A 19,893-nucleotide genomic window follows, 5' to 3' on the forward strand; every position below is an offset into this window, starting at 1 on the left:
TGGGTGATTGAAATATTCAGGGTTGTTTTTGGATTTGTATGCCTCCTTTGTACAAAGCTTTATAATACATAGCTGTATTATATATGAAGAGAGCCTGTTCTTGAAAGATATCTCTTTCTTGATTTCTGCTTACAAAAAAACCCTTCCTTAATTTAAAATATTTTAAATGGATTATTTGGAGGTCACTGATTCATAGGGTCGCCATAAGTCATAATCGACTTGAAGGCACATAACAACAAACAAGTTCTATGTGAAGATAAATTAAATTGTACAAATTAGATCATGAAAAGGGACTTTAGAGGACAGGAATTGGAAGCTTACTACTACTGCTTCACACAAGCAAGAATGATTTTAATTGGTTTATTGACATCAGAGCTAAGCAGTATTAGTGTTTTAATGTTATTGAATGATGCTGTGGATTAATCCCATACTGGGCCATCCTATGCATCCAGCCAAGTACTTGATACTATTGTGATATGCTGGTGGAGCTGGATTATTACTAGTACACCATCGGTGTACATGGTGCTTTACATATAATGAGAGGACAGGTCCCAGCTCAAGCGGTTCAACTCCCGTCAACCCTGACCATTGGCCATGCTGGCTACAGCTGATGGGAGTTGAAGTCCAAAAACATCTGGAGGGCACCACACTGGCTACCCGTTGAACAGGTAGCCAGTGTGGTGCCCTCCAGATGTTGTTGGACTTCAACTCCCATCAGCCGTAGCCAGCATGGCCAATGGTCAGGGTTGATGTGAGTTGGAGTCTGACAACATCTGGAGGACACCACATTGGCTCCCCCTGCTCTAGAAAACAGACAAAGAGAGACAGCAGAGGAAAGGATGGAACAAAGAGGCAGAGTATATGTAGAAAATAACTATTCATTTTACAATATTTGTTTTCAAATGGCCTATGTGTGATTGAAATTTTGGATGTTTTCTAATATTTCTCAAAATGATCCACAATAATAAAATGAAATGTATAACTGGATCATATTGCCCTCCCAGTTTTTGCAGTCGTACATATTTAGGCTTAATTACAGTAGGGTGTGGGACAAGGGGGTTGTGCCAAAAGCTTCATGGAGCAGGAGTGAGGAATGGTTCTGCAAAGATTACTGCCATCTTGGGCTTATTTTATAGTCTGGCTAATGAAAACAAAAAATGAACTCGGAGCATACCTACTAAAACTTATTGCTACAGGGGACTTGAGAGACAGGAATAGGAGCCGTATATAGGCACACAGCGGGTATATGCTTAGCCCCCTTCAGGCCTTATCTCCCATGTAATCATGTGGAAGAAGAGCATGGGGCTGCACCCACTGACCCCACCCTGTCAACCAAGTATTTGGGGTGGGGGATGTCTGAAAAAGGAAAGGTCATGTGTGTAGAGCAGGCTCTTTGCTACAAATACATCATCTAAATTGGGGACAGATGGGGCCTCGGGGTGCACAAACATAACTCCTGAATAGATCTAATGTAATAACACACAAATGCGCACAGGAATTTGGGTTTATAGGAAAAATACAATTCCTAGAATAAAGAGAGAGAAATGGTTCTCCCCCCCCCTTGTTTTTCCTTTTCTTAGGCTGCCTTGCCCTCCCAAAATTGAATTTACAGTTTCTTACTCTCCATGACTACCTCCTGAGAAATTTCAACCTCTTCCGCCTGGAGTCTACCTATGAAATCAGGCAGGACATCGAGGATAGTGTCAGTAGGATGAAACCATGGTAACTGATAAAACTATTAAGCTGAAGTTTTTGGCTCAAGAAAGATTTCCCAGTGTGTGATTTTTTTTTGTTGGTCTCCTCTCCCCTGCCCTCATCCCATTCCACCCTGACAAATCTTTCTTAAGTTCTACTGGGCCACCAGAAGCAGCCCGAATTAGAAGGCTGTTGAGTAGAACATAGTTTTCCCTAGCATGGGGTATATTCTCAAGCAGGGTATAGAAAGATTATTTACTGTCAGCAAGGCAAGCTGCCTGGAGAAATTGTGGGAAGGGATGTCATTCCTTGGCTTGGTTATTCTAGACCAGGGGTGGCCACTCTGTGGCTCTCCAGATGCTGCTGGACTACAGCTCCCATCATCCCTGACCATGAGCTATGTTGGCTGAGACTGATGGGAGCTGTAGTTCAGCAGCATCTGGAGAGCTACAGAGTGGCCACCCCTGTTCTAGACTTTGGGCATGAGTTGGATTGGAGACCACATGGTCCCTTGCAGCTCTATAATTCTGTCTGCGTTTCTAAATGATGCCATTAACAAGTCTGTACTGAGGGGTGCTTCTGTGCATTTTTAAAGTCTGTATGCAGAAGGCTCATTTTGGTCTTGGTCTTTAGGCAATCTGAATATGGAGGCATTGTCTTTGGTGGATGGGCCCGAATGGCACAGCCCATTGTCTCTTTCACGGTCATAGAGGTGGCAAAGCCCAACATCGGAGAAAACTGGCCCATGAGAGTCCGAGCAGATGTTACAGTTAACTTGAATGTTAGAGACAACATCAAAGATGAATGGGAAGGTATGTATATACGTCTGTAGCTATGGCAGTGTGATGTCACATCCTCGATTATTTGGGGTGAATGTTCATATCCTTGTTATGTTTACATGCATCCCTTTCTTGGCAAGTCTTCCTGTTTAAAAAGGGAATGATAATGCTCTCAGTATCTAATAGATTGGGATCATCAACTCTCCCTAGTTCTATGTTTTTGGAAGAAAGAAAAAGTGTTCTTTTGTCAGTGTAACCATCTGAGTAGCGAGTATGACAAGAGAGATTATGGGGTATCTAATTCCCACTGAGGGATCTATGGGCATGAGCTCCTTATCCAGGGTCAACTGTTGTGAGATTGATCTGGAGGTGTTGAGAATGCAGTATTCATTATATGTCACTATCCACTATGCTTTCCTGTATCTTTCAAAACGCAAATCAGTTAAAATTGGAAGATTTCATAAATCATTGGGTATTAATAAAAGGTCTGATTCTGCTGAGCCCATATAGTAGTGGATATGAAAGGCGTGAAGGACTCTTAACTAAAACAAACATTTCTCTGGCAGAGTTTCTAAGTTGTCAGAATTTGCATACAGGTACAGTCTTCTCTCTGTTTCCTAGTGTACTCTCTCAAGGCAACACTTGGCTACTTGTGGTATTACACTTGGATTGACTTTGTTGGCAAGTGACATAGGAACAAATGCTTTGGAGGAATATTGACTGCTAGTTCAAAATTCTGCAAAACTGAATTTATATATTCTGGGGTTGTATTATACAGCCAGCATGGATTTTTCGCATTCCGCAGTGTTAAATTGAAAATATCCCCCATGCCATTCTGATGCTTCCCATAAGCTCATTTCAAAACAAAACCTTACAAAATGTATAGTCCTGAACTCAGAAATGCTTGCTTAACAGCCCTCTAAATTATCATAGCGATACACAAAACAATCAGAGAGAATTGAGAGTTCAAAGTGTAAAAACAGGAAAAAAAACCAGACCCCTTTTGGACTTTTTTCTGTCAGTATTCTTATAATTGGTTGAAATTAATTAAAAATCAGCCATGTTCACAGTGTACCTGTAATGCTATTATTGGCCTTGCCCCATACTCTGACCTTCATCTTCTGCAGTTTAAATGTTAAAAAAATGCCTGGCTGATTTTTAATTAATTTAAGAAATTTAGCATAGGAGTCAATGATAATGTCGGGCATGCCCAATAAGAACCAGCTGTTCTAAAAGCCAGTCTCGTAGTTGCTTGGCTTGGCTAATCAGGGAGCCACACCCATGCCAGACCTTTTTAGAAACTCATGGCTTTCTCCAAAGAATCCTGGGAAGTGTAGTTTGTGAAGGGTGCTGAGAGGAGACTCCTATTCCCCTGACAGAGCTCCAGTGGCCAGACTGGTTTAACAGTCAGCTGCTCTGATTGAAGCTCTGTGACGGGAACAGGGCATCTCCTAGCAACTCTAAGAACATAAGAAGAGCCTGCTGGATCAGGCCAGTGGCCCATCTAGTCCAGCATCCTGTTCTCACAGTGGCCAACCAGGTGCCTGGGGGAAGCCCGCAAGCAGGACCCGAGTGCAAGAATACTCTCCCCTCCTGAGGCTTCCGGCAACTGGTTTTCAGAAGCATGCTGCCTCTGACTAGGGTGGCACAGCACAGCCATCATGGCTAGTAGCCATTGATAGCCCTGTCCTCCAGGAATTTTTCTAATCTTCTTTTAAAGCCATCCAAGCTGGTGGCCATTACTGCATCTTGTGGGAGCAAATTCCATAGTTTAACTATGCGCTGAGTAAAGAAGTACTTCCTTTTGTCTGTCCTGAATCTTCCAACATTCAGCTTCTTTGAATGTCCACGAGTTCTAGTATTATGAGAGAGGGAGAAAAACATTTCTCTATCCACTTTCTCAATGCCATGCATAATTTTATACACTTCTATCATGTCTCCTCTGACCCGCCTTTTCTCTAAACTAAAAAGCCCCAAATGCTGCAACCTTTCCTCATAAGGGAGTCGCTCCATCCCCTTGATTATTCTGGTTGCCCTCTTCTGAACCTTTTCCAACTCTATAATATCCTTTTTGAGATGAGGCGACCAGAACTGTACACAGTATTCCAAATGCAGCCGCACCATAGATTTATACAATGGCATTATGATATCGGCTGTTTTATTTTCAATACCTTTCCTAATTATCGCTAGCATGGAATTTGCCTTTTTCACAGCTGCCGCACACTGGGTCGACATTTTCATCGTGCTGTAAACTACAACCCCGAGGTCTCTCTCCTGGTCAGTCACTGCCAGTTCAGACCCCATGAGCGTATATGTGAAATTCAGATTTTTTGCTCCAATATGCATAATTTTACACTTGTTTATATTGAATTGCATTTGCCATTTTTCCGCCCATTCACTCAGTTTGGAGAGGTCTTTTTGGAGCTCTTCGCAATCCCTTTTTGTTTTAACAACCCTGAACAATTTAGTGTCGTCAGCAAACTTGGCCACTTCACTGCTCACTCCTAATTCTAGGTCATTAATGAACAAGTTGAAAAGTACAGGTCCCAATACCGATCCTTGAGGGACTCCACTTTCTACAGCCCTCCATTGGGAGAACTGTCCGTTTATTCCTACTCTCTGCTTTCTGCTTCTCAACCAATTCCTTATCCACAAGAGGACCTCTCCTCTTATTCCATGACTGCTAAGCTTCCTCAGAAGTCTTTGGTGAGGTACCTTGTCAAACGCTTTTTGAAAGTCTAAGTACACTATGTCCACTGGATCACCTCTATCTATATGCTTGTTGACACTCTCAAAGAATTCTAATCGGTTACTGAGACAGGACTTTCCCTTGCAGAAGCCATGCTGGCTCTGCTTCAGCAAGGCTTGTTCTTCTATGTGCTTAGTTAATCTAGCTTTAATCATACTTTCTACCAGTTTTCCAGGGACAGAAGTTAAGGTAACTGGCCTGTAATTTCCGGGATCCCCTCTGGATCCCTTTTTGAAGATTGGCGTTACATTTGCCACTTTCCAGTCTTCAGGCATGGAGGAGGACCCAAGGGACAAGTTACATATTTTAGTTAGCAGATCAGCAATTTCACATCTGAGTTCTTTGAGAACTCTCGGGTGGATGCCATCCGGGCCCGGTGATTTGTCAGTTTTTATATTGTCCATTAAGCACCCTTCAGCACCCTTCACTAACTACACTTCCCAGGATTCTTTGGGAGAGGCCATGACTTTCTAAAGTGCAATAAAGGTCTGGTGTGGATGTGGCCAGAGATAGCTTTGGTTTAAATTTGGGTGGGAAGCTACATGTGCCTGCTGTAGAACAAAAAGGTGGGGGAAATGCTGAAAAACAATGATACTGTTCCCAATGTTTTCCTTTTGGAAAAGAGAGGGGCTTCCCCTCTGCCCAGTGCCCACCCACCCAATCTCCCCCTCTCGCAACCCAGTTTCACCAATCCTAAACATGATTGCACAGGAGTAAATCCCATTCAACTGAAAAAACATGCAAATGATCAAACCTGCCCTCCCCTCCTCCTCCCTCCCATCACCTCCCTTTTGCCCCTTCCCTCTCCCTTCCTTTGCCCCTCCTCCTCCCCTTCCAATCCTCTTCCCTCCCTCTCCTCCTCACCCATGGTCAGTTTTACCTATCCTAACCATGATTGCATGGGAGTAAATCCCACTAAACTCAATAAACAAGCAAATCATCAGACCTGCTTTTCCCTTCTCCTCTTCCTTCTTCCTCCCCTCCCCTCCCTTCTTCTTCCTCCCCTGCCCACTCCAGCCCTCTCTCTCTCTCCCTCTTCTCCTCCCCCTCCCCGGTCAGTTTTACCTGTTCTAAGCATGATTGCACAGGAGTAAATCCCATTGAACTCAGTAAACATACAAATGATCAATCCTTCCCTCCTCCTCCCCTCCCCATCCCCTGTGGTCAGTTTCACCTATCCTAAGCATGACTGCAGGGGAATAAATCCCACTGAACTCAATAAACATGCAAATGATCAATCCATTCTCAGCAAACTTGCACAGGATCCCATTTCTTTCCTCCCGGATTAAAAAGCAGAGAAATTCACTAATAGGCAAAAAAAACCACCTTGCGGTTTAAGAACATACCTATAGCCAACATATGTTTCTATCACACTTTCAAAAGCACTTGGGCAGCTATAGTGAATGCACCAGGGGAGCAGGAAACCTGCCCTTCTCTCTGATACTGTACTGCCCAACAAATTTGTACTAATGCAAACACAATTTGGGTTGGTCTTTCACAGTCCAATCTACTTCCTGTGTAGCTTGAAAGAATTTGGTAACATGCCTCTAAACATATGGTGAGGGGTGGCAACACCTGCAATCAGCTCAAATAACAGAAACAAGACGTGCTGTGCTGATCTCGGAGGAAGCAACAATATTAAGACTGTTGATATAAAGCAGATAGTCACTTTAAATATGTTTGATTTACTTTGCAATTTTAGTTAAGTTTCCTATAGGACATCATTTTATTTTGCTTCTGTTTCTGTGAATATGTGAAGTATAGCAACACTTTACAACATTAAAAAAACTCCAAAAATAATTGTGCAATAATGGCACTGACTATTCTGCAGAATAGTTTCCAATGACATGAGGAGTGTCTCAGTTGGCACAAGATAAAACAGTGGGAGGTGAAATATATTCTAGCATAATTCTGGGTGTGCTCTATTTTTTTTAATTGACTATGCCCACCTTTCCTTAAGTGGAGTGGTTTAAGCATAGCGGGCTGAACACATGCATCTTGGGCAGGCCAAGTTTGTTTTTTCCAACAGCTAGAGGCATTGCTGAAATAGCAACATATTGTAATCAGTCTGATTTTACATCAAACTGCAGTTTCAGATTCAACTGTTAATGCACCCAAAATAGAAATAGAACATAACCTCCAGTTTGAAACACATCACCTTCACCATCATATGACATTGACCAATAAAAAGGCTTTAAAATTAATAAAAATAAATTTGACACAGATTTCTAGGATGAATAATGAGAGAAATATAATTTTCTAGGTTAGATTCTCTGTAGGAACAGTAGTAACACAGGAAAGATGCAAAGTAAGAAGAACACCAGCAAAGATACAAAAATGTACTTCTCCATCTTTGGAAATGGATAGCAAATAAAGGATCGCCTTCTGAACGATGTCCTTCCTCTGAGAATTGGAAACTGGAGAAAGGAAGAAATCTTGTCACTTTTCAGTGAAAGCTCATTAGCAAGGGGATGAGACGGAGCCTCCCTTGGGAGGGAGCTCTAGAACCTAGGCACAACCATTGGGAGTACCCTTGCCGTAGTGAATCAGTTGCCAAACTGATATTGGACAATTGAGGAGTGGTGAGGATTGCGAGGCAAAAGATAAACCAATACGCAAAGCCTTTTTTTTAAAGTAGCCAGCATACTTAGGACATGCATTCTTGTGTTCTAGGGATGTATTTGATACTTCTGAATCCCTCCCATGCTAATGTTATTGGCCACTGAGGAGTTTAGTGAGTGTTTCCACAAAGACAGTTGAGAAACAGCAATTATGGAGTTAAAGCCAGTTAGGCTGGCGATGAAGACGTGCCAAGGTCAGACAGCAGATGAGGCTGCCAAGGGCACTGTTAGTGATATAATGCTGTGGAAAACCGAAAGTCTGGAAGGAGCTGGAAAACCGTGTAATGCACAGACTAGGTGCAATAAAGACTCTTAATATTTTTTGCATCTGAACCTGTCTTGTTTCTGACATCCAAGCCTCAGGCTGGTGCTTTATGCTGAGCAGTGGGTCTGGCTGAATTCCGCACAGCACGACAAATGTGAAGTTGATGCTTTATATCAGGAGAAGGACAGGATTGTTCATTCAGGCTGGAAAGCTCCCAATCTTTCCCGGCATGTTTGTATCATTGTCCAGCATGACATAAGTGGACAAGCTTGCTGCTCCTCTGAGACAAAGGATCGCCCTCTCACCTCAGAAGCACCAGTAGATTTTTGCCGCCTTGGGGTATGTCCAAGTTTGTTGTGAGGTTGATTCTTTCCCTCCCTTGGTCCTTTGGAGTGGCAGAATCATTCACTTGCCCTAAGCTGGACTGGGTTTGGGGACGGGGATCACTCGGAAGTGACAAGAATCTTTCTCACTGCTTCTGAGTGTGTCCAATCTGGAGCAAGGGGATGATTGATCCTGCCCCCTCATTCCCTGAGGGAAATTGTCAACTTCTCATCTTATGCCACACTGAGATGAGGTGTGTCTTCCACACAAGTTTCAGATGAGATAAAAGGCTCAGCCCTCCTCTGTATGTGCCAGAAAGCCAACAAGGAGAAGAGGAGTGTGTGTGTTTGGGTGTGTGTGTTACAAATAATGGTCTGGCTACCCAAGTTAGCCATAATTTGCAGGCCCCTTGTCAAATACTATATTCTACGTTCCTAACAGAGATCTTTGCGTGGGAAGTGGTCTACAAATTTATCTAAATATAAGAACCACATATTAATGATAGCCTGAGGACAGAAATAAAGCTTTTACTGGCTAACTTATATACATTTATAAAAATTTCTGTATAATCTCACTTTCCTTTCACTGATCTAAATTACCTACAGAAGTTACATAATAAAATAACTGTTATGTCCGCATGTGAGCCAAATGCAGTGAATTTTCTTTTTTATTTAGGTCTGCGCAAGCACGACGTTTGCTTTTTGATTACTGTCCGTCCCACACAGCCTTATGGAACAAAGTTTGATAGAAGGCAACTATTTGTTGAGCAGACCGGCCTGGTGTATGTGAGAGGATGTGAAATCCAGGGCATGCTGGATGATAAAGGACGTGTCATTGAAGAGGGTATGATAACTTGGGACTAGTTGAAATACAAAAACACAGTCTGTATTTCCCCACTAACAGCATGTGCGTGATTGGGGCTAGTGCGTAGTTCTGTTTGGCAAGTGTTCCCTTTCCTGTAACAACCTGGCTGGGATGGGCAAGCACAGAAACCCTGAATGTGCCAGTCCTTGTGGGAGTGCGTGCTCTAGAGATGATAGAACTGAGCTGAGTGATGTGACCCATTCAGTGACACAGGCCACTATGTAGAGCTGCCATTCTCCGTGCCAGCAGCCTGTTCTTGGCAGCTGGATTGCTGGACATGACCCAGGAAGGGGCAGTCCTGCTAGGCGGAGGAGGAGAAGTGGCAGGGAAAGCTGGAATAAGTTGGAGAGGGTTGCTCATAGCTTCAACTGATTTCTCAAATGCTGTTTTTCACAAGGCGTTCTCTGTTTTGTTTATAAATCTTTGAACAACTTTAAATTTTGTCTTTCTACAAGCAGGACCAGAACCCAAACCAAGACTTAAGGGTGATTCGAGAACATTTAGAGTGTTCTTGGATCCTAACCAGTATCAACAGGACATGACGAATACCATCCAAAATGGAACGGAAGATGTCTACGAGACATTTAATATAATAATGAGGAGAAAGCCAAAAGAAAACAACTTCAAAGTAAGCTACAGGACAGTTCTCTGTTTGAAAATGCTTAAGCAGATATGCCCATTTAAAAAGATAGTGGTTAACATAATTTCTTTGCACTGCTTAATTGTCTTTGTTAAATCCATTCATGATGAAACTTCATACCATACTTCTGAAGATCTAAACTTCCAAATGGTTTTTGTGATGACAGAATAATGAATGTTAGAAGTCGCCAAATGTTGGGCAACATCCACAGCAACTATGTAGGTCACCATAGTAAAGCTATATTAATTTTGGATGATTTATAATTAGTGCATCAGAGCTCCCAGGACTGCAAGCAAGGTAGTTCTGTTTTATAATTTATAATGTAGTAATAGTTAAATGAAGAATATGCCACTAAAATATCTGCTGCTTCTACTAGTACCAAACGAATGACACTGGTATTTCCTTTTTCTCAGTGAAACGGTTTAAAAGCTGCATCAAATGCTGAAAAGATTGCTCTGTGTTCTGCTGAAAATGAAAGTTTTGCCTTCAAAGTTTAAAAGGTTATTTGCAAGCAGAGGACACTCAGACAACCAGATAATATAGAAATGATTTGGCAGTGTCTCTTTAGTTTCACATTTTTCTCATGTTAAAAGATAAACCAATTGATTAGTTTCAGTCTGCTTTTAAGGATTGCTATATCCCGGAGAATAGGTTATCCCCATCTGCTCTGTGCCTCCTTGCTCACATAATAAAAAATAAGGTAAGCCATTCTCACTAATGACAAATGTTGACAGTGTGTCAAGCAGATAGGAGACAGCTTGATTTCTTTGCTGAGCCTGTAGGGAGAAAGATGTGAACATCTTATGTAGTCTCCTAAATTAAACAAACATGACAGCTTGTAGAAGCACAAACATAAAGTGATAGCTAAATATGGCAGTCAGCACTTCTCTATGGTAGGTCTGCCCTTTTGCCTTTTATTGCTTGTAGCCACCACATCAAGGAAACATTAGTATTTTGGAGGTTGTTTCCTTTTATAGTAGTTCTCTGTTGAATTAAATGCATTTTTGAAAGACTGAATGTTGCCATTTTTAACTGGTCACCTCAGATAATCTTGTGTATCATAAATACAGCTGCTGCTTCATATCAAGTGAGTTTAGATATTATGCAAATCCATGCAAAACTCTACTCTTCCTCACTGATCATGAGATGCTATCCATCTGATATGGCACTTAGAATTATGAGCAGACTGGCACTTTGCTTTTAGAGTTGTCAGTTGAGTTGTCAGTTGTCCGGAATTGGTGAAATTCCATCTAAATTTAAGATTATATTTGTCTAGTGCTTTTTAATGGATTAAATAGGACTTTTGAGACAGAGAAAGAGCCCTTTGCAATTACTGATGCAGTTTTAGGCTGACCTGTAATCTTCTTGTGCTTGTGAATTTAATGTATTTACTCAACATATATTAATTAGTTTATTATTGGCAGCAATTGATTCAGTCTCAGAAAAGATAAGGTTGGTGTCATTGGATCTGTACATGTAGGGGCATGTTTTCAAGTTTCACTAAGGTCTTAGTGAGATAAAAGGTGGGTTACATCTGAAAGCTTTGCATGGTACGAGAAGACCCCCTGTGGTGTCCCTGTATATATAATACTGTAAATATGGTAAGTGTGGGTTTATTAGCGTATATGTGGTAAGTAGACTGAGTGAGAGGGGGGAGTACATGGGTTAGAATGTTGGAGAATGTTGTATGATGTTTGGCTGAGCGTTTGAGTGCTTGAAAGTATAAATGAGAGGATGACATTTGAGAGGGGGTTCTGTTGGTTCAGAGGGTTGGAGGGTGGATTGGATTAGGCGGGTAGTGAGGCAGGATATTGATGACTTAGAAACATAAAGAGTAACACATCTTATGAAACCACACGCTTGTTGACTATACCTTTAAGTAATCTTGTTATTCCCTGTGTATATAAATAAATATTTCTTGGTTTACCAAAACGCCTGATCCTTGGCTGGGCTTCCACAGACCAGAAGGGTGGACAGGGCATATACCAAGGTTGGGAAACAGTATCAATGGTGGCAGCGGTGAAGAGATAGTGTAACATCATCAGTTATCCAGAGCAACCCAGGGCTGTAATCTTTATAGGCACAAAGATACAGGGGGGTTGAGGCCTGTAAGTGCACCCAGCCACAAAGTAGCAGTAAGCCAGGAGGAGACGAAGGCACAGTCTCAAGGCAGTATTGTTTATAGAGAGTGTCTGGTGGTGCTGCCTAGCAGGGGGATCTTGAGAGATCTTTGCTAGAGCTGATGAGAGAACCGTTTTGAGAGCAGAACCCTGAGGTGGGACCGTGGCAAGGCGGTGTCCACAGGAGGGAACCTGACACCCCCATCCTCATAGGGACTACTACCATGCCATACTGAACAGGGACCATCACTTGGGGAAGCAGGGAGGTATCTGCTGGCAAGCTGATGAATGGATATTTGGAGTACTGGAATTTCAGCTTTTTTAAGTATGTGTTACTTGTTTAGCATTTCATAACATGATAATAAATATATTTGTATATTGCACCACATGGGACTCTGAATGGTCCTGGAGCTACATTGATTGACCTGGTGTACACACAGATGTAGCCACTGTTTTCTGGTGACAGCTCATGTGCTTTCATTGGTGCATTTTTTCCAGCCACTGCGCTCATGCAGATCTGCTAGGAGGAAGCTGCTGTATTTTATGGGCATCCTGCTCAGACATTGCTTCCTTTGCACAGCTGTGCCCTGGAGCTGCTCTTTCTGGAGCAATTTATACAAGAATCAGATCCCAGCGAAAGTGACAATAGTCTGCTTAGATAAGGATTTGAATTTCACAACCTTTTGTTGTATTTTTGAAGGAAAGTAATTTGATTTGGCTATGGTGCGTAGATTCATAAGCAGTACATCTTTTTTTACTGTTAACTGAAGCATTTCATATGAGCTGTGTAGCTTCCTTATTTTCAGAAAGAGTAAACAATGCAGCTGCCTTTTTAAAATCAACTATTTATTCCTCTCAATGACTATATAGAAAAGTTCTTCTCCCTCTCTCATAATACTAGAACTCGTGGACATTCAAAGAAGCTGAATGTTAGAAGATTCAGGACAGACAAAAGGAAGTACTTCTTTACTCAGCGCATAGTTAAACTATGGAATTTGCTCCCACAAGATGCAGTAATGGCCACCAGCTTGGATGGCTTTAAAAGAAGATTAGACAAATTCATGGAGGACAGGGCTATCAATGGCTACTAGCCGTGATGGCTGTGCTCTGCCACCCTAGTCAGAGGCAGCATGCTTCTGAAAACCAGTTGCCGGAAGCCTCAGGAGGGGAGAGTGTTCTTGCACTCAGGTCCTGCTTGCGGGCTTCCCCCAGGCACCTGGTTGGCCACTGTGAGAACAGGATGCTGGACTAGATGGGCCACTGGCCTGATCCAGCAGGCTCTTCTTATGTTCTTATGTTCTTATATTCAAACTTAAGAATACTATGTTCTCCCTCAGTATGGTTACAAGGAGGAGATTTTAAGCTTTCACTTCTGGTCCCTCCCTACAAAATGTCCGTTTCTAGCCCACCCTTTATTAAATTAATAATCCCAGATTCTGTTAAAAAAAACAATTATTAGAATCATATGGCACATTCAAAAGAAAATTTAAAATGAATGAGTCAGCTCACACATAATAGTATGCCATAGTTAAAAACAAACTATGGCTTACCACAAATAAGCAGCATGTTGGTGTAAGCTGGCCACAGCATGTCTACCCTGCTCCTCCCCTTGCTGATGAGAGAGGAAACAAAACCAAAACAAAAACAGGGCTAGTTTAGTTTTAGATGTGACCCAGTGCTCATGGTTTTTTCTCCAAACCACAAGAAGATGGCTTTTTTGTTGTTGTTGGCTTCAACTCATGGTTTGTTTGGAGAGAAACCATGAGTGCTGGTTCGCATGCAATGCTAAGCCAGCGTTGTGGTTTATTTCCTTCCCCGTTGGAAAAAGGAGTGGAGCATGCACAATTTTAGCAGTATGCTCGTTCATGGTAAGCCATCATTTGTCTGCAAGTATGGCTTCTCATGACGTGTACCAGGCTACTGTTAAAATGACACAATCTTAATGATGGAGCAGATAATTCAAGTAATTAGCAGCTGACCTCAATTTCATCAGTTCACTGTAGAGGGCAGTGTATCTTCGAGTGGTGCCAAAAAGTGAACAGTATTGTCGCCAGTTGTACCTTAGTATTTTGGTTTATGAAGCTGGCTTGTTTCATCAGACCATAGTCAAGTCTAATCACAGTTTGTCTGGGTTCAGATGAAATTCTGAAGTGTGGTTAATCTAAAACAAATGCAAAAGCTTCCAGTGTCCTGTTGAATCCACCAGAGGATGAGTGGCCAAGCATGAGGCTCACCTAAGCTCATTCTTGTAATGATCCATAGTTTCTTATGTCTGACTCTTTGTGTTTGCGGAGAGGAAAGGATGGTTTTAATAGAACTACTTTATCTTGAATATCTTAAGGAAACCCTCATGAAATCTGTCCAAAAGATCTTGAAGTTGAGTTGGGGTATTTATTTATTTATTTATTACATTTATACCCCACCTTTCTTTCACCATGGAACCCAAGGTGGCATACATGTGGTTCCCAGGCAGTCTCCCATCCAGGCACTGACCAGACCCAGACCTGCTTAGCTTCAGCAAAGTGGTGGCCTCATGTGCCGTCAGACCAGTGACAATCAGCACTTAAGCTTGTACTATGGTATTGATTGAGATTTTTCCTCCTTACACTGAAGCATCCTCCAGATACCTATATTCTTGCTTTAAAATTTGAAATTGAATTTCAGGTGCAGCTTTGCAAGTGATCCTGAAAAAGTCCCCTCCATCTTCTCTTCCCATTGTGTTTTGTCACTGCTTTTTGACATTGTTCGCTGGACATAAATGTGCAGAAGAATTCAGCTATCAATTCTGCACATGATGATGGAGATAGTGTATAATCCATTTTGTCCATCTCTGTTTATAGAATGTTCACTCTGCAGTGTTGCCTACAAATTGCATGTTTGTTGATGAGTCCATGTTTACAACAATATCTCTTTTCTGGCTAATTTTCCTCTGCAGATGATCCAAAGAACAACATCATCAATTTTTTGTTAGCTGTACAGAATTTGCTTTTTCTAATGGGATAATTTGGTAGTTAGAGGCTGTCTAAATACTGCTTGTTTCGCTGAACCAGTTCTTTGTGGGCTGATGTGAGCAGAAAATATAGTAACTGATTCAGTCTGACCAAACACCTGTCAGTAGAATAGAACTTCTTTCTCTGAAACACAGAGGAAAGCTGAAATAGCTCATGAAGTTAAGTGTAAAGGTGTTTAAAACCAGAGGACAAATCTGGTACTTAATTATGTTCTCTTTTATTGCAGGCTGTTCTGGAGACTATAAGGAATTTGATGAACACTGACTGTGTGGTTCCTGATTGGTTACATGACATTATTCTTGGTTATGGAGACCCAAGTAGTGCTCACTATTCAAAAATGCCAAATCAGATTGCCTCCCTGGATTTTAATGATACCTTCCTCTCTATTGGTCACTTAAAAGCCAGCTTTCCTGGATATAGCATTAAAGTAACCGTTGAAGACCCTGCACTCCAGATTCCTCCATTTAGGTGATTAAAAAAAACCCAACTCAAATCTCTAAATACGGTTCATTTTCATACTACGTCTGTTGATTGTCAGGCCTGTTCCAATCTGAATCTCACGTTCCTGTACATGGATATGTCTGTCATGGGAAACCATGCTAATGTTTCGTTTCTGTGTAATTTGCATATGTTGTACTTCTGGAAAATTCTGCATGATCCACAAAAGGGTTCTTTTACATTGCTAATTTATTAGGTGCTTTCTTTTTGACTGAATTCATGAATGCTGTAAGCTTTACAGCTTCTGCTTCAGGAGGATTCAAGGGAGTGGCCTTTTGCTACATTGATGTGAGCAGGATGTGGCTCATGAGCTGAATGCTAATTAACAGCCGTTTTCTTTTTTGCAATTTTACATTTATTATATGTCATTTCTGTTCTTATTTCTTTCTCTGTCTCAAGGCTCTAGAAATCTATTTTATTGATATCCTTATGTCTGTCCTATGTTGCTGTTGCCTACAGCAACTGCTGACCTGTATATAAAACTGTCTCCTGATCTAGTCTCTCTCTTAAAAACCAACTCTTAAAAAATGAAAAGAAAAAGACCATACTCTATCCTCATGGGCTTCAGTCACCTCATATTTAATCTTTCCTGCATCATGTTGTCATCTTCATTTTGTTATAAAGGTCACAAAGTTTTGAGGGTATGGCATCTGAAAATAGTTTTGTTGGGGAATAATTTCACTTAAGAAATATATGAAGCTGAAGAACAACGATTTTCTTCAATAGGATAACATTTCCTGTCGGAAGTGACACTGTAAAGAAAAGGAAAGAGTGTGATGAAGAAAAAGCTGAAGGCTCAAAAACATTGATTGTTGAGCCCCATATCATCCCCAACAGAGGACCTTACCCATACAATCAACCCAAACGGTATTATCCCTGTACATCTTTGTGGAGGAATATATGTGGTTGTAGAGGGATTGAGTCATGGTATTGAGGGCCCTTGCATTACAAAATGTCTGTCAGTGAAACAACTTAAAAACAAGAAACCATGTTTATAGGGCCTGGGTTTGCTTTCTCCATTTGTTTTCAGATGTCATTGTTTAGTTTTGAAAATATTCAAACTAGCAAAATTATTTTCTTGAGATAATTGTAAATTGTGATAACCTACTAATGGAGAATTAAAATGATCTTCAGATGTGCAAATTATATTTATATGGATAAACCAGGGTGGTTGTTGTTGTTAAACAAAGTTGTATCATTTTGCGTTGTTTAGTAGTGTCTCCTTGCTATATTGTTAGCATAGTTTTGTTTTGTATGTACTTGGGCGTGTTAAAATGACATTTAGCAATAAATATCCAGACATTTCAAGCTTGTGATAAAATAGGACGTCTGACACTGATCAGATTAGCTGTTTTTGTCAGTGGTTTTGCAATATCCTAATTACATACAATGAACTGTAACTTAATAATTTCAGAAGGGTCGTGGAATGACCTGAAATACTGTAGTGTTATCTCAGCCCACAAGGTAGAAATTGATTTGTCTTGATATTTGTGAATTCCTTCATCTGCCCAAATCCTGTAAAACACAGATTTTCTTTAAGCAAGTTCAAGTCTCTGACTGAAAGGATGAACAACTTGAAGGAAAATGTTCATGGGGACTAACTTGAAGAAATTAATATAGTTTCAGCCTACTGTATCATGCTCTGGATTAACTGAATTTACTTTAATTTGCAGCAATACGATTCAGTTTACTCACACCCAGATTGAAGCTATACGTGCAGGAATGCAGCCTGGATTGACAATGGTAATGATGCATATTACTACATGCTTCTTTTATTAACAAATTATGTTCTTTAATATTAGCTGATCTCTGAAGTGCATGTAATTCTAATTTCTTCTGCCCGCTGTGTAAAATGAAATACTGCCCAAAGCTTGGTGTACTCTGATATTGAGTAGATTTTTCACTAGGTACTCAAGGTGGGGGTGGGTGGGAAGAGAGAAAATTGGAGTTTTTTCCCATAAAAAGTATGGTATCAACTGTCCAAAAACATACATTTCCATTGGCTGCAGTTTTTGTTCCAGGTGACAGAGTAGTAGCTGTATGAAAAGCTACTTTTAATTCCTTTTACAGGAGCAAATTCCTTCCTTTCTTTTGCATTATCCCTTTTTGCTCCACAAGAGAATCATTAAACCAAGCATTGGGAACATCTTGCCTGCAGGCCAAATTAGCCCTGGCAAGCTGTTTTTCCTAAGCCATGCCCATTTGCCCTACACCTGACATCATCTGTGGGGCAGGGAAAAATATAGTTGCAAAGGAACAACCAGGAGCCTTAAAGGGCGCTCCCAATTGTTCCTTGGCAAATGGATCTCCACAGAGAGCTCCCAAGTACAGCTGATCCCTGCTGCAAGTAGGGCTTGCAATGCCTACCCACCTGTCAAAAGTGGCTTGGTGGGGGTGCTTAGGATCCAGCTGGCAGACCGGATCCTGTTACATTTCCCTCCATTAAACTCTCAAAATGTATCCCCTCCATGATATCTTATGCCATCTGTTCCCAGATGACCATGAGCTACTCATATCTAGGTCTTTGGAATTCCCTCGCCAATTGTTTCTTGTTGCCTACATGTGCATTCGCCTCCATGCAAACCTGTTCCCTTCCATGCAAGCTTCCCTGCCCTATGGGCTTATGGATCATCTCATTTTAAAAAACAAAACAAAAACAAACCACTGGTGCTTTGTTCTTGCCCAATGCATGTGTTTCACCAAATGATTACAAGTACTATATAATTTTTCTTTTTACAGGTGGTGGGGCCACCTGGTACAGGTAAAACTGATGTTGCAGTGCAGATAATATCTAATCTCTATCACAACTTTCCTGAACAGAGGACCCTTATTGTTACACATTCCAATCAGGTAAATGAACATGATGTCCTTTTATTCCTTTCAGTTTGTAATGTGGCTTGCATTTGGTTGTGCAGAAAACCAATCTGTTTTTTCCTGATGCACTACTGTGGGATGGGAGGCATGTAGCTCTGGTGAAACTGTTGGTGGTACCCCATTTCAGACTTAACATTTTAGACTTAAGACAGCATCTTCATGCAACATGTAAGTTCACTTACTGTCATCATGTTGTGTTTTTTCTCCATGCCTGTTCTACATCATTGGCTTCAGGTCAGGAAAATACACTGTAGACCTAGTTTTCACATAACACTAATAAGCCATGGGTTTGTTTTGTTCAAGAAGACATAAGTTGTCTTGCAGATGAAAAAAATGAACCATGGCTTGTTTCTCCAAGTTTTGTTTCATTTTCCAGGTGCTCTTGCCTTATGCCTTTTAGCTTGGTCAGAGTCTGGAGTTAGATGGCCATACAAATCATGATTAAGGAAGGGTGCTGATTTCACATGTAACACCATGTCATATTTAAAAGAAACCAAGGTTTGTAAGCCAAATGCTTCAGATAATAGTTTGTTGGCAATAAACAAACCACAGAGCAGGATTCATACATAATCCTTGTGCTATTCACGAAGCATAGCACAAGTGATGGTGATGTTTCAGAGGGATAAATGATCCTACATTCTATGGCCCATAGAGAGGACTGAAATGGTGGATGCTCTTTTTCATGGCAACCCCATTTTGGCCGAAAGGACTGCTTCTGCCCTAAATCTATAGTGCTTGTGCGTCTCGTTGCTAATCTGTAAAACCACCCTTGGAGTATGCTATCTACAAAACCACTCACTTATATAGAATGTGGTGTATGCTCAAACAGTGCAGGTGCAACGGCAATCTGACATTTCTGCCCCTGTGTTGAGCTCCCTGCACCTTGCCCCCTCCCTCTCAGGAACTGGCTGCAACGCTTAGCATTGAGAAGACAGGTGAGCAGTGCATCCCTACCTGTGTTCCCTTGCCAACCGCAACTGTCTTAACTCAATTAGTGAGGGCACCTGCCTAATGTCAGTTGGCATTAGACTAAATAGGACCTTTGGTCTTCCCTAGAAGAGCTTTTCTCAGCAGGTATGTGTATTGGATTGAGATTGGATTGAACGAAGAAGGGTTGAGAGCTTTTTTTATGGCAGTAAGGACTCTGGTATAAATATCCTCTTCATATTTGCTTTGGTTTCAGTTTCTACCAAAATAGGAATTATTTCTCTAGCATTTCTCTGTAACAGCCTCTGGATTTTTAAAATCTTCTTTCCTGTTGCTCTTGTCAATCTTCAGGCCTTGAACCAGCTGTTTGAGAAAATCATGGCTCTAGACATTGATGAACGCCATCTCCTGCGTCTTGGTCATGGAGAAGAAGAACTGGAGACAGAGAAAGATTTCAGCAGGTGAGCTGATAGCTAATAACAAGCCAAATCATAAATATATGTATGTTTTCAAGTCTCTCCTGAAT

At 41.3% G+C, this 19,893-nt stretch overlaps 1 protein-coding gene across 1 annotated transcript in view; it reads left to right on the top strand.

The window, feature by feature from the left end:
• The window catches only part of AQR (aquarius intron-binding spliceosomal factor), a 78,418-nt gene that overhangs the window by 35,358 nt on the left and 23,167 nt on the right, over positions 1-19,893 (top strand). The window contains exons 16-24 of the mRNA XM_061612804.1: positions 1,581-1,722; positions 2,329-2,507; positions 9,109-9,276; positions 9,756-9,925; positions 15,295-15,536; positions 16,293-16,433; positions 17,240-17,309; positions 18,306-18,416; positions 19,719-19,828. Of these exons, the coding sequence (XP_061468788.1) occupies positions 1,581-1,722; positions 2,329-2,507; positions 9,109-9,276; positions 9,756-9,925; positions 15,295-15,536; positions 16,293-16,433; positions 17,240-17,309; positions 18,306-18,416; positions 19,719-19,828 (1,333 nt within the window). The remainder of the gene's footprint in view (positions 1-1,580; positions 1,723-2,328; positions 2,508-9,108; positions 9,277-9,755; positions 9,926-15,294; positions 15,537-16,292; positions 16,434-17,239; positions 17,310-18,305; positions 18,417-19,718; positions 19,829-19,893) is intronic.

The sequence above is a fragment of the Rhineura floridana genome, chromosome 2 (genome assembly GCF_030035675.1).
Source record: "Rhineura floridana isolate rRhiFlo1 chromosome 2, rRhiFlo1.hap2, whole genome shotgun sequence".
Taxonomy (NCBI): Eukaryota; Metazoa; Chordata; class Lepidosauria; order Squamata; family Rhineuridae; genus Rhineura; species Rhineura floridana.